A 15,644-nucleotide genomic window follows, 5' to 3' on the forward strand; every position below is an offset into this window, starting at 1 on the left:
CTTCAGTTCGGCTAGATAAGGTTATGTCGGTAATTTTGGTTGGCCTGCGGATTTCCTCATTTCTGATTCAGTCTCGTAGGGAAACTCCGAGCATAGCCCTTTTTATTGCTCTCTAAGTGACTTTGATCCTTCTTATGAGGCTCTTATTAAGCGACTACGTCTCGGTTCCGTAAGTCATCACTGGCATCATATAAAAAAAAATGCATTCTCTCTTTTTCTATAGTAAATTCGACTCGACCAGAATGACTTCAGGTTTACGTTACATCCAAAAACTTTTTACTTGATACAACAAAGGTTTTTTTAATTGATAGTCAGACGGGTTAACTTGCCACCTGATGGTAAGTGGTGTAATGCCTTAGACATCGACACGATAAGAAATTTTAACCATTCCTTACATCAGCAATGGGCCATCAACCTTGGGAACTAAGCTGTCGTGCCTTTTATTACACTGGCTTACACTCACTCCTCAACCGAAACTTTTGGGGGTAAAATATATGCACAAGGCCCAACCACCTAGTTAACTGTTTGTGTAATTACTTTAATTATTACATGTTTTTTCTTCAACGTTATATTTCTTGGAAGCTGAACTCATTACACTATTATCTCTTGTCAATGTACTGTTATTTATAATCTGTGTACAGTGACTCAGATTTTAACGTTAGGAAGAACGGATGATACGTGTTTTTTTTCACGTAGGCCTTTTGAAATATTATTCATGAAATACAATTCGAAATTCAATAAATAATATAGATTGATAGTATTGCAATTGTATTTTAAAAAAAAATACTCCAATCATGTTCTAAGATTTCTTTCTTAAAAGTTGTTTTATAAAGAAAAGCTTATTACTACAAGAGATTTTTTTTTCAGGAACCTTAAAGTATATTCATTCTTAGATATATTATATATATTTTATTGATATGTGTATTCATATATACCTATATAAATAAAAAAACTTGAGGTCTATGTTCATTTGACAGTTTTCACAATTTTACATGAAATACAACACTGTAATTAAACTTTATTTGAGAGGCGGGGTAGGGGGCGGCGGTTTGAGCGCTGAGCACTTGAACAGTGTACCCAGTAACACGAGTTTACATCTAATATTCTACACTATAAACTTTAGTCTCTTATTAATATTTACAAAGGTCATTAGAAACCATTTAGATACAACAAACAAAAAAACCAACACACACAAGCATTTATATTAAATCATTCAATTTCATACTATGTAAGTAGGTATATACATATTTATACTAAATACATTTGTCTTATAATTGAAGACACGAGTGGATGAAGGTGATATGTAACATTTGGTAAAAAATAATTTTATATCACAACACTTTTATTTAGGACATAAAATAAATGATATTTCATATTTTTGTTATTTCATTTTTATTTGTATTATAATGCTTTGGACACACAGACGCCGAAATGATATTCACAACCAACGTGCGTGCAATATTATCTATAAATTAAAAAGTATGGAAACGTTTAAACGGTCTTCGTACATTACAAACGCTGTAAATTATTTGTCAAGAAAGGCGATTCACTGAAAGCACAAATTTACATTCATGAATATTTGTTACATAGTGAATGAAAACACACGCCTGACCTCGGCTGAGTCATTCCAGGAATTTCATTATCTTCAATTTAACAATATCACGCCACTACCTACTTACAATAAAACGTGAAATGAAGGGAAATTTCAATTTATTCGATGAAATGTGACTCCGCTTTAATTGATGGACCCTTTTTGAATCTAGACTGTTGACGTGACAACAATTTCATCTTGTTTATTTGTGTGGGGGACGAGCAAATGAGCTACCTGGTTACCTTCGCCGGTAGATGTGTAAATAAAATGTTAAAAGTGTAAATCTATTCAATCTGAAAACTTAGTTCTGTTTGATCGGGTTTAAATCTACTAAGCTACAGTTCATATTCACCTTATAATCACTGCTTCTGTCCCATCTCGAATCACTCAACATGTACATATAAAAACAAAGTAACGGAACACGACTAGTATATAATAAATCGATTCACTGAAAATGTATGTGTAACACGTTAACCTGTACGACCTTAGCCTTAAATTCAAATTTAAACATTTTAGCACGATGAAGACAGACAAACAGGGCGTTCCGACACACCTTTCATTATATGTTAATATCGACAATGCCACTGTAAGTTTACGAATGGTGATTAATATATACATATAATAAAAGTAAGGGGCACATGTCCGTCTGTAAAATGTTTCATAAGAGATTTAAAAAAAACTTAAATATGACATGTGTCATATCATGGTGAAAAAAAGTAATCACTGAGTTTCTTGCCGGTTTTTTTCGGTAGAATCTCCTTTCCGAACCTGTTGTAGCTTTACATTTAATTCAAAGCTGTAACATGACATTCAAAAGAGCTTTTATGAGTCGATTTGAATAAAAAATATTTTGATTTTGATTAAATTAACGTTTTTTTTCTTCCTCCTCCTCAGAAGGAGAGATGGACTCAGCCCAGCAGGATGTTAGTTTATTTTGGTAAGTTTTTAGAGAATTGTCAATAGTATTACACAAACTCACACATTCGGGTCGTTAAAAAGAATAGAGGAATTCCGTATTAATAATTTATTCGATTACTAATTACCAAATTTATTCATAATATTATATACCCATTTATTATAATTTAAGTATTTTATAAGTGTGTTCAGTGCAGTTTGTAATATTCATTTGTACCTCATTTGTCTGGAAATCTAGCTGAATACGAAGATTTCTAGACTGGCACAAAGGTCACCTGACAGGAAGTCACCATCCCTTACATCAATACCGCCAACTTTGGAAACTGTAGTTACACTAGCTCACTCGCTCCACCAATCGGACCACGACAATACTAGCTAATGCTGTTTGGCGGTAGAATATATCGAATCCAGAATACCAAGTAACTTTTACGCTCCAATTAAACAGAGCTGTGATTCAGATTGCTCATAAATTTACATCGATACTCATGTATTATTACGTGTTTCGCGTTAAGCCAACATAACAACGCCATTAAGGGCCGATGTAACCGGAAGCCCTTTGGAGGCAATAAAAAAATTCTACATAATTTCCTTATTACGGTCGAACACATGGTGGTAATAAAAAAAATATCATTGATTCTACAACGGGTAACAATGAAATTACGTCGAATTTATCTCGAAATTTTGCACATACTACGTTTAATATATTTACACGCAAATAGCAATCGTAAAGCTTTACGATAAGATTGAAATTCGAATACACTTACGAAGTTATACTTCTATCTCCGTGCATTCAGTTCCCTTATTATACAGGGTGGGTCGTAAACCGGGACCCACCTATTTTGCACTCGTAAAAGTGTCTCGTAAATTTAACGTCACAAATGTGTCTTTGTCGACTGCTGGGTGCAGATAGGACGGGAGTACCGGCCCGATGATTTTCGCCCCGGAATAATAATCTAGCGATAAGTCGATATATATGCCCCTACTCGATATACGTAGTGATGTTCTTTTAAATTAATAATAATATTTAAATCCTTGGTATTAATATGATAACAATACCGCACACATTTAGATCTAAATATATGAAGCGTTTCGATTATTTACCAAAAAAACAATTTAATTTAATTAAAAAAAATATATTAAGTAATATTTTGTGAATATCGATAAAGGTCTCATCTCTATATAAACAACGTTTTTGACACAAACACCCTCCACTCCGGATTGTTTTACGTTACGACAGTTTTGCACAATGGCTGGGATATCTGAGATCGCACGCTTTTGTATATTTATTCGAAAGCATTACCTAAAGTAGCTTAGGCGAAATCCTACGAAAATGACGTAAGTAACAAGTTTAGGTATTTAATAATAATATTTATTTATTTTAATTTTACTTAATTGTATTCAACAATAAGCTTAAATAATACACGAATTAATATTTAATAGTTTCTAAACTTTAAATTGAGGCACGGTCCAAATATTTGCACATGTTTACGCGAATTTCGTTCGTGAGTTGTAGCACTTTCGCGTAATCACGTACACGATTACTTTTATCGCTTCGTTTTTTACGCGCGTACGATCGATGCAAATTGATTTTTCCAAACATACGGGGCTCTGATATTGGTAATAAGAGTCGAATCATTCGTTTTACTACCGAGAGGGGAGATATATTTTGTTAGATTTTTGCGTATATGTGTTGAAACTTCGATTCATAAAGTTTTTCCTATATCTAAACACAAACATTGGATTATTTGAAAAGTTGTAATTTTATAAATATATTATTGCCGAGCGGATAGAAAAACTGTATTTAAATTGAAGATATCGGATTCACAGCACGCAGAACTGAGTTTTCATTTGCTGCACGTGTTTGTGGTGTTAATATATGTTCAGAGTGGTTCTCGACGATTATAGAATAAGCCAGCAGTGCAGTAGTATGGTTAAGCCTTAATACTAGAAATAATAGCTAAGTTATTCTTATGACGTCGATAGGCGTTAACTATCCCAGAATAGGTTTAAAATATAGAAGGTCTGAACCCAACAATCATGGACTCTGTTACTTAAATATTCGTTTTTAAATGGCAATGTCAATTAGATATTATATGTTTAATTAAGTTGACGTATGACGTGATTAATTGATCGATATAAACAATCGTAACGCACTGCAACAAACATCGAAGTCTTAATAATAAAAACAAAGTCGATTTCGTAAACAAGTCGCTAGTTACCATGAATGCTGATTAGACTTAAAAGGGCGATCAAAATAAAAAAGTACTCGAAAGTTTTTTTTTTTTACTCTTAACAAGAAATCTTTAAACAACTGAAGTATCAGATTAAGAGTAGAACTTTTAATGATCCCCTGTATAAGCTCGGATAAATTCTAATAATAACTTCATAATTTGTTTATGTTATAACGCGAATTATGTTCTTAAACATTAATGTTATTTTTTATGTAAATTATTTTCCAATGTTTTAATATTACGGTTATTATTTACACACAATCATAAATAATTTAATCTCATATATAGAAAGGGATGAAGTTATATATGTCTGATTAAAATTAAAATATATCGATACAGTTTGACCAATCAAAGAGCCGAGATGGCCCAGTGGTTAGAACGCGCGCATATTAACCGATGATTTCGGGTTCAAACCCAGGCAGGCACTACTGAATTTTCATGTGCTTAATTTGTGTTTATAATTCATCTCGTGCTAGGCGGTGAAGGAAAACATCATGAGGAAACCTGCATGTGTCTAATTTCAACGAAATTCTGCCACATGTGTATTCCACCAACCCGCATTAGAGCAGCGTGGTGGAATATGCTCCAAACCTTCTCCTCGAAGGGAGAGGAGGCCTTAGCCCAGCAGTGGGAAATTTACAGGCTATTTATGTCTGTTGTTGGGACACACATATAAAATTGTGTCAAATATAATACCGTTTGTCATTAACAAGGTACGCATTAAACCTTACACCGTATATTGTTCTATTCGTATTACCATTTTTCGAGAGACGGGCCATTGGCCAATTTGATAAATGATCACCCAACGCCCACAAACATTGGCGGTGTAAAAAAAATTAATCATATTATGTTACGTTCTTGCCTGCAAATACACTGGGCCACGGTTCACTGGGTCAATCTTAATTGAAGAGTATGAGTTCAAATCCGAAGATGCAACGCGGACTTTAAATGTGGTTTTATGTTTATAATTCATGTTGTGCTCGGCGCTCAGATGAAATCCACAAACCCACAATAGAGCAGCGTAGTAGAGTAAGCGCTAATTATTTTTATAGACAGTAGGACCGGCTAGCGGAGCCAATATAGGTGGTTCCTAGGACATAGCCATAGGGGCGAGTACCATCCAAGAAATAAGCTGAATAAATAGGTATTATTACATAAAATTCCATTTATATTATGATGAATGCATATTAGCCAAAAAATCATAAAACTGTCACCCTTTCTACCTAAAGTCGAATAATTAAAATCTCCCAACATAAAACAAAGTACTCGGAGGATTTAATTTGATCACCCTTGGCGAGGGCGCTCCCTCAATGAGCAGTGAGGACCATTCATTCGCCCCTGAGGGCTAAAGCCCTTACGGGTCAAGTTTGTATCGATCTTAGAATTACCTACGCTTGTAATTTAGTTTCGGTTAAAATTGCAGCCATCGATCGATATTGATAATGCATTTGTTGCAGTGATTGATGCTTTAAGTGCAGGGTTTGTCGCTCGGAACTCTATTTAACCCATAAATTATACTCGTTTTGATTTATGGCAGGTACCGATAATTTGAAATTAATACAAGTTACTCAATTTATCATTCTTTAAAATATTCAAATCGATACGAAATAGCGTTATTAACAGACTATAATATATCTATGTATATCATAACTAATTAAATATACGTTAAATAGTTTATAATTAACCTATATTAAAATAAGTGTATATAAATACGATATACAATTAATTTCATCAGAACAACGGATCAAGATCAATTAAAAACAATAAAAAGGGAACTCAAAAAGGTTAGTAATCCACAAATATTGTGGTTTAATTAAATGAAAATACGTAACTATATCATATGTAAAATATACTAAACTAAAATCAATATAATATACAGAAAACGTTGTAAATATTAATCGTACTTAATGTAAGACAAAATAAATAATTCGTCGAATATTCACCTTTTACAACAAAGCGTAATTGAGCCTCGGCGAGTAATATTCGCTGACGTAATACAGTTCTCGACGCTCAAAGCGATGTTACGCCCGGATTATTTCACATTTCCACAAGCGAGCGAGCGAGATCGAGCGAGAACGAACCGGCAAACGAGACCGAACGCGCCGACGCTCCCCGCGCTCCGCAGTCGCCTTACGGGCCCTGCTCGGACGAACGTGCGAATTCGTGTTCGCTCTCGCGATAAACCAAAACCATTATATAACTTTACCATATTCGTAAAAAAATACTTCATCGTGTAGCGTTCCAACTGTAATACGGCTATATCGAAGAGACTGTTCTAATCGAAGTTATCGTGCGTAAATGTGTCGTCCGGTATTTAGCCGGCTTATAAACTACACAGTCGGTCGTTACGAAAATGCAAAAGCGTTCGGTTCAATGACTTTTCATAAGTTTGTTTACAAAATAGGTTTTTGATGATTACTTCGATATATCGTGATACTGCATTAATTTTGTTAATAATTGTTGTTTTTAAATTATCATAGATTATATACGTTTTATATTAAGTAGCATAGAACAATGACGGAAATAGAATGGACCAACGACCAAGTACTGACATTAGTTAACGAATACAAGAATAGACGTATGTTATGGGACCCTAACCACGACATGTACCGCGTTCAAACAGCTAAATACGAGGCCTGGTGTGAGTTAGCGGACATATTCGAATGCGAAATACCAGATTTACGGAAGAAATTCAATTCGATCTTCGCCTCCCATCGGCGGGAGAAATCGAAGGTGCGACTGGGGGGGCGGTCGACTTGGTTCCTGTACAGCCATTTAAGTTTCCTTCCTAACCACATTGAATGTGATGAATTAGGAGAGAATATCGCCGTGGTAATTATCATTAAATATTTTAACTAGTTAGAACATTATTTTACACAACAGTTAAGTTAAAAGTTGTAAAAAGTTATCTTCGCCTATACCTGGTTTACTGTTTTGCCGTGGACAAGCTGAGTTATAAACACAAATTAAGCACATGAAATTTAAGTAGTTCTAGCCGAGGTTCGAACCGATGATTATTGAATCATCGGTTCGAACACGGTTATGAATCACGTGTTCCAACGACTGGGCCATCTCGGCTCTTATTGATATTATTGGCATAACTTATTGGTCTTCAATTCATAGTCTTTTTTTAATATTATTATACGTGGATACGGAACCCTTCCGTTCTATTTGGTATTCATTTTCGTTTACTTGAGTTCTCACAACTTAAAGCGTCAAAAGCGAATGGTTTATGGGTCGTCTAGCGACGTAAAATGTCGCAAGTTCGATCCTAACCCCTTGGGCTATTGAGTCCCCACTCTTATCATAAGGTTTAAGCTTAATTGGAGGGATAAATGGTAATATTACCCTAAAATGAGGCATTCCTAGTATTATCTTTAAAAAAATTGTTCTCCAAATACTTCGACGTCGACCCACATATTAGGAGAAACGTACATAGTGAATGATTGAAGTGTTGTTTTTTCATCGATGGTACGGAACCATAAAAAAAACAGTTTAAATATTAACACAAAAACTCTGCTTAGATACGCCATGTAAATATTTAAATGTATATTTTAGTATCTCTTTTAATATATAAAACTCCGAAAAAGGTAACCGCCTATAAATGTCTTACTGTCTGTCAACTTCATGAGGAGAATGTTTGAGCTTATATCGCCACACTGTTTCGATGTAGATCGGTGGATTCAATTGTAAAATTTTAATAATTCGGATGAATACGAGTTTTCATATGGCGCCACCTCAAAACGGAAATAAGCTTATGCATACATACACGTAGAGGCTCACCAACTTGGAAGACACTGGAGATACTAATTCAATACTTGTGATGCCTTAAGGTTATGTTACTGATTAGGTTGTCTTTTGATATTGGAATAATTAAAAAATAAATAAATACGAAAATGGCTTTATTTTTCAAACTTGCAAATGGACCACATGATTTCAAGTGGTCATCGCCCATAGACATTGCCACTTAACAAATATTAACCATTACCCACCAATTTTGAGAAGTAATATGTTTTGTCTCTTATGTAGTTAAACTGTCTCAATAATTCAAACCGTTACACAAAAATACTAAGTGCTGCTGTTTGGCGGTGGAATGGCTGTTACATAATATGAGATTAACCACTGAACGACTTCCTCAAATCACCAGCACTCGACTGACATCTGATATGTGGCAAAGTCGCGCTTCGAGTACTTATTCGCGCATTGCAGTTAATAGTATTAAAAAAACTTTACATAATCGGCTTCGAGCTTAGACGAGCAGTATCGATCACCTAATGCGGAATTTGTTACACGAGTGTACTCTCTATAACGAACTATTATGTGTGACAGTAGACCTCCCACTGCTGGACAAGGCCTCTTATCGAGGGTTTGAAGCTTATTCCATCAGGCTGCTCCAATTCGGGTCGCATGATGATGATGATGTCCAGGACATAACAGTGCACAAGTGTGTGTGCTAACGTAGGGGCACTCCAATTCCCTCGCTCTCTTAATCCGATGGGATCTGATCTGAATCGGACACGCTTGGAAAGAGTTCAGGGCAGGATCACGCCAACGACATTGGCACACATTGAATAAATATTTAATTAGAATAAGTTTAAACCGTACATGTTGTAGACGTAGCCAACCTTGGGAACTAATGCTATTTAGAATTTGTGTGGTTGATCTATAGAGGGTTATCGGTAGGACTTGCAGAAAGCCCCATCGATTAAAGTAGTATTCGATTGATTTGCTTGTAGCGCGTAATAGTTCCTCAAATCAAGAGTACAACTACCTTAAAATTTTATTGATTAACAACTCATCACTGATCATATCTTTATAAGCTGTTCATTTTATAAATAACAAACATTAAGATGAAATATCAATCTTTAATAAAAATGGATTAAATTATAACATTTCTTATCACTATCAAATGGCTAAATAAATTATAATTAAAGAGATAAAATTAATTACAACTTCACATCTCAAAATTTCCAATTTTCTGTGATTTACCCTCATTAGAGGAGAATAAGCGTTAAAATTAGTAGGAGCTGAGGTTATTCTTTGTTTCAAAAAAGTCGTTTATTTGTCATCAAGAGTTTAATGTATAAGTAAAAAATTAATAGAAATAATAGTAATAAAATTTTGATTATTATCAGCAACTCTAGCAATGGATTCAATGTTTTAATTAAACTTCAAATTTTTTAACTTCGTTTTTATAACTTAAAATAATAGCTTATGTAACTCTACAAAACCTGAGCCTTCAAGTGTCGTTGCTATAATTTCGCGACCCTGACACATAAATACATATGTTTCTATGTACTTATGTTCAATTGTTTCCAATTCGGCGGTGATAAGGGGTGACCTCGATTACATTTTGCATATAAGTAATCATTATACTTCATTATTCGTTTTCATCATTCTGTACTCTATTAATATATACATAAAAACCATAATTGGTTAACTCGTTACGGACAATGCGGAATTATCGTCTTTAATTTAAATAAAATTAATATTTACTTTAAATGGCAATTGTAATAATAAAGTCGATAATAGTTTATCATTTTGTAAGATACAGGTTTTTGGGTCAACGAGATTTTAAATGCCTACATAGTTTCAGGTTTAATTTCTTAGAAATAAAATAATATGTATATCGAGTAAAGTTGTTGCTTAACTATTTTCTTAAACCGTTCTAGGTCAAGAAACGTAAAAAGAAAGAAATAATCGAAGAACAAGAAATCGAGGAGTCGGCCGATGAATACGAAGCAAACGGTGAAGAAAGTCCCGTGCACATCGTAATCAAAGAGGAACCGGAAAACATAGAAAGAACGCCACCTAAAATAAAGTATGTCTGTTCAAAACCTCGACTTACGCGAGTCCTTAAACGGAGAATAGTTAAAGACAACACACTGGCTGATAGAAATAAGTTTTTAGAAAGAAAATTATACAAACGCTCCGATCTTTACAAGAAGAAAGACGAATGTGACAGTTTCGGCGAATACATAGCGATATCTTTGAGGAAACATGACGAAAGGACGCGTTCGATGATAAAGCAAGCTATTAATAATATACTCTTTGAACAAGAGATGAAAAAGTATAATAATTCTGCACAGTACGCTGTAGTTATATCCAATATGGATGAAAATCCTCTCATCATAGGTGATGAATGTGAAAAATGATGGACGAACTGTTACTATAGTGATTATCTCTTATAAATAATTATGTTTAAAAAGTATATATTATGTTCTGTATCCTTTGTTCACATGGAAATATGTTCTTATTAAAAGATTAATAATGAAATGTGATTTACCAGTTATTTACATAATTTATTTATTTATTAACTTGTATTTCTTTGAAAAATAATGATTGACAGAATTATACGACAGGAAAAAGTTCTCAATAAATGATACATTAACACTCGAACGAATGTCACGCACAATTACCCCCCACACGCACTGCACTCGGTGCAATTTTCCTTAATTTTTTGCAACTATCACTCCGTCCATCTAGAACACCTGTCTACGTGCCGCGTTGCACGACCGGCACTACTTGTAATACTAAATCTACATTAGTTTGGCAAAAAACAACTTTTTTATTAAATTCGTAATACATTTCATCACGTATCTTGAGATTTTCTCAAACCTAAACTACTAAATCAGCAATGGAAATCTCTAAGCTATTAACAGCTCAGCATATTTAATGTTAGACATCTTGTCTTGTCTTGTGAATAACTGCATCAATGTTGCTATCGCTACTATGTTGTCTATTTCTGGTATATCTTATTTATGAGTATATTATGTTTGAACATATTCAGCAATGGACGCTTATTTACTGTATATGCAATATGTCGGTAATGACTAAGTGCGTTTGCGCAAATAAGGCAGATCACGCCACCTCGCGTCACTTTACTATGCTATTTATGAAGTACTGCAATCTAGTTATTTGCATGGTAATAGCTTACTCGGCAATGTTTTATATTTCAAAGGCACTTATGATATGATTATTTTGTACAATTGGAGAATAAAAATAGTATTGTTTTTTTGCAACATACCTATTGTGTTACAAACACGACGCCTGACTGTCTGTCACACTTAAAAGTGCAGATTCAATTAAAAATTGAATTTCATTAACAAAAAAATTCACACAATCTGACAAAATAATACAGTATTGAATTATTGCTTGAACTACGATATATTAAACCTCAATGGTTTAGTTTATGAGAAAATAGTAGGCACAGTAGCTACCTACCTATATGCATATATTTTGACTTCATCAACACAGCTTGATAATACGAGAAAAGTGCCATAACACTAGCTGCCGTAAGACTTTCTTATTTAATGAAAAGATTCGGAGCTAAATATTGCACCTTTGCCCATAGTCTATGTTAAACAGTCATATCTCCTTCAATCCAGGGATCTAAGATGTTACCAGTTCGTGAAACAGTGGCAGATCTTACAAATCCTGACGCAAACTAGGACACAACAATGCAAAGTATCAGTGTTTTCTGGAATAATAATAAGTAAATGAGGTATGGACCTGCAAACTCCTAACGATTAACCCTCGAGTTTTCAACATTTGGTGGCCCACGCTGTACTTGCAATCCTATCTGCATTTGTTGTAAGGAGATTACTCCTTTTCCAAAAAGGACAAGGTGGTACATTTACACGCTGTCACTTTATGTAGATCTTTCATTTACTCTAAATCTGTTTATGTTATGTAACTTAAATTAAAGTAGTAACTAATTTTAATATTTTAATTCATTAATATACGCTGTTATCGTATACATTACAAGCACTGACTTTCCTAACACTATCTAGTGTTACGTCTTAGTCTCAGATGACAACGACAGCTTACGGCGGGTAAAACCGTGTGAAAACCTTTCTACCCGAGTCATATTCATTTAATTACAATACATTCAAACACGTAATGCTTTCTTTTGCATTTGAAATTAAGTGCACCAAAGGTCACGCATTCAGTGGAACTGAGTTTACATAATGGCAAATCATGTGTACCGGTTTTTGAGCGTCGTAATTATGTATTGAATAAATGTAGCCTATAACACGTGATCAAGCTCATGAAGCATCTTTTCACGTATTTTGTCACACAAGAGGTATAGCCTAACAAAAAAATACATTGAGCAAATCAAAAGATTAAAAGAACAATTACTGCAATCGTGCCTCAAATATGTTTGCAATTCAGCTCCCAAATTAGGTTTCAAAATCCAACACTGTTTCTAATGATACCCTTTTTTATTATAATGGTTGGCAGAAGAGCAATTGAGCCACCTCATATAAGTGGTCACCATCGCCCATAGACAATGGCGCTGTAAGAAATATAAATCATTTCTTTCATCGCCAATGCGCCATCAATCTTGGGAACTAAAATGTTATGTCTCTTGTGCCTGTAGTTACACTGGCTCACTCATCCTTCAAGCCGGAACACTGCTGTTTGGCCGTAGAATATCTGATGAGTGGGTGGTATCAACCCAGGCGAGCGTGCACAAAGCCCTACCCCCAAGTATGCAGCTATAAGACATCTACAATGTATTTCTGTACTTATCCATAATTATAACGGTAACAATAGAAGATCAAGCATATAATAATCATTGGCTAAAGGGCATTATGCATTCCTAACATTGTCGTAGCGTTGCAAACTATTGAATCCAAGTTATGTATCTGCGCCTTAATTGCACTTAATCAATTACCTGTTGAGGACGTTAAGTCACAGCGATACAATACAACTGTTTGACGTCCACATAATTAATGTGTAGGTGGTACCAACACAGAATTACCATTGCAAATTAGTAGTCTATGTTATTTCTGAGGCCATTTTTTTAGATTCATGGACTGTGAATTATGGTAATTTTGTTTTATACTATCAATGATTATACATTATGTAATGCAATACAGTATTCAAATAAAAAGTCATATCCAAGATTACACAAGATCCAAAATTCTGAAATATATATTACAGAATGAGAATATACAATGCTAAGGGGATTTCTTACACCTGTAGTAGTAACTACTAATACTAACCGTAAAACATATATTAAAAATCATTGTAAATAAATAAAACTCCAATACACACACATACTTACAACACTATATGTACCAACAAAGTTAAACTATTATTCTTAAAAGCCTCTCTTTGCGAGTCCGTGTTAAGTGATATCTACTTACAACTGCCTTTTCAAAATGATAAAATTATTCTTAATGCTACGTACCATAATATTCTAAGCACTTATAAATATTGTCACGGAACAAATTAAGGAAATAAGAATATTCTGCGTGAATTGGAATTGCTGTTTACCATTTTGCGGAAAACGAATTAAATACACTTTAATTCACTAAACGGTTCCTTAAAGCTATTCGACCTTAATTGTAAATGTTTTAGAAAACCACTTTTTCCCTATTTAAGTTCTTATTGATTTGTCATTAGACACACCCTAACTATTGTTTGTAGTAAGGGCTAAAAGTCTTTAAGCGGTTTTCCTTTAGCGACGCAATGTCCCAATTCGTCTTGTTATTCTGAAGTTCTTTTTAACATCTTTAAGTCCACACCTCAAATAAATCCACGCTTATCCGTTGACATAGATACCGTTATCTAATACATCAGACTATTTGTCGCCACTGCTAAATAAAGAACTTGCGTGTTTTCAGTTGTTTTCACGTTTCATCTGCCCCTGCCCTATTGTGATACACATAGAGATCGTTTTGCTACACTCGTTTCTTGCTATCGGCAAGCGTTACATTTACAAACAACAGATTCCTTGCTGCGACATCAGTTCTTATGATCGTATCTTTAAGGATGTGATTGTTTTGCTCCGACAATATAAGTTGCAGTTGTCTATTTACAAACTGGTCGCCAATTAATTTTGCGATCGGAACCTACCTTATTTATATGCCATTAAAGTTTATATTACTTTGAACAAAATATTATTTGATCGTGAAGCATGACCTCGAGGTATCGCGATTAAAGACGTGAGTACGTCATTTGCCGTTGTTATTGTTACCTATTGATAAATAATGTTTCAAATTATTGCTTTATGTTAATCTTATTTACTTTAGATAATCTTGGCTTATTTGAATTGATAATTATCTGCGATATTAAAGCTATTACTGAGGTCAAATTGAATAATGATACTGTGTTTATTGGTCCACTGAATGTCAAATTTCGATATAAAATTTGACGTCATGCTTTGTTTCCCTTTAAACTGGATATACTGAATGAAATATTTTTTTCCTTGTTGCTTAAAATATACTTCAACATTTGTTTCCAAGCTTATCGAATTCATTTTAATGCAAGATTTAAATTTAATTCACTTGGAAGACCTTTGTGCAAACCTGCCTGGATAAGTACCAGTCACTCATCATCATTCTGCTGCAAAACAACAATACTTGGTATTTTTGTATTCCGGTTTGAAGGGTCAGTAAGCTAGTGTAACTACAGGCACAAGGAACGTAACATCTTAGTTCCGTAAAGTGCTAAAATGTGATGACTACTTATCAGTTGATACATTTGACAGTCTGTTTCAGTTTATGATGTTTTTTTATAACTGAGTCAGACAATTAATAAACTTCTATAGTGAGATTTTCTCTTATGACGATATATTTTAAATAATGGTCACAAACATAATGTCGAAAATTTCATCATATATCACAACATACACGTTACAGAAACTTTCCGTTTAATTTCAGAGAATTAATCGGAAAGTTCCGTGTAGTGAGATTTTTCCTCGAGCCCTGAATATCTAGGTCTGACGTGCGTACGTGCAACGGAACACGGAGCTTGTAATGCAGATATTTCGGGCCGACGCGACCGTCTCTTATCGACGCTTCAATGAACTGTTATCAACATTAATTGAATTATTTAATAAGTCAATTATTACAACTACACGATCAGTCATGCATCGGTACTTTTTGTTTGGTCAA

At 34.2% G+C, this 15,644-nt stretch overlaps 1 protein-coding gene across 1 annotated transcript; it reads left to right on the plus strand.

The window, feature by feature from the left end:
* The first annotated feature begins 6,884 nt into the window (after positions 1-6,884).
* Positions 6,885-10,967, plus strand: LOC125069672. The gene is made up of 2 exons (XM_047679194.1): positions 6,885-7,569; positions 10,410-10,967. Exons 1-2 carry the CDS (start codon positions 7,252-7,254, stop codon positions 10,890-10,892), a joined length of 801 nt encoding a protein of 266 aa, XP_047535150.1. The 5' UTR covers positions 6,885-7,251; the 3' UTR covers positions 10,893-10,967.
* Positions 10,968-15,644: the final 4,677 nt, after the last annotated feature.

The sequence above is a fragment of the Vanessa atalanta genome, chromosome 16 (assembly GCF_905147765.1).
Source record: "Vanessa atalanta chromosome 16, ilVanAtal1.2, whole genome shotgun sequence".
Lineage (NCBI taxonomy): Eukaryota > Metazoa > Arthropoda > Insecta > Lepidoptera > Nymphalidae > Vanessa > Vanessa atalanta.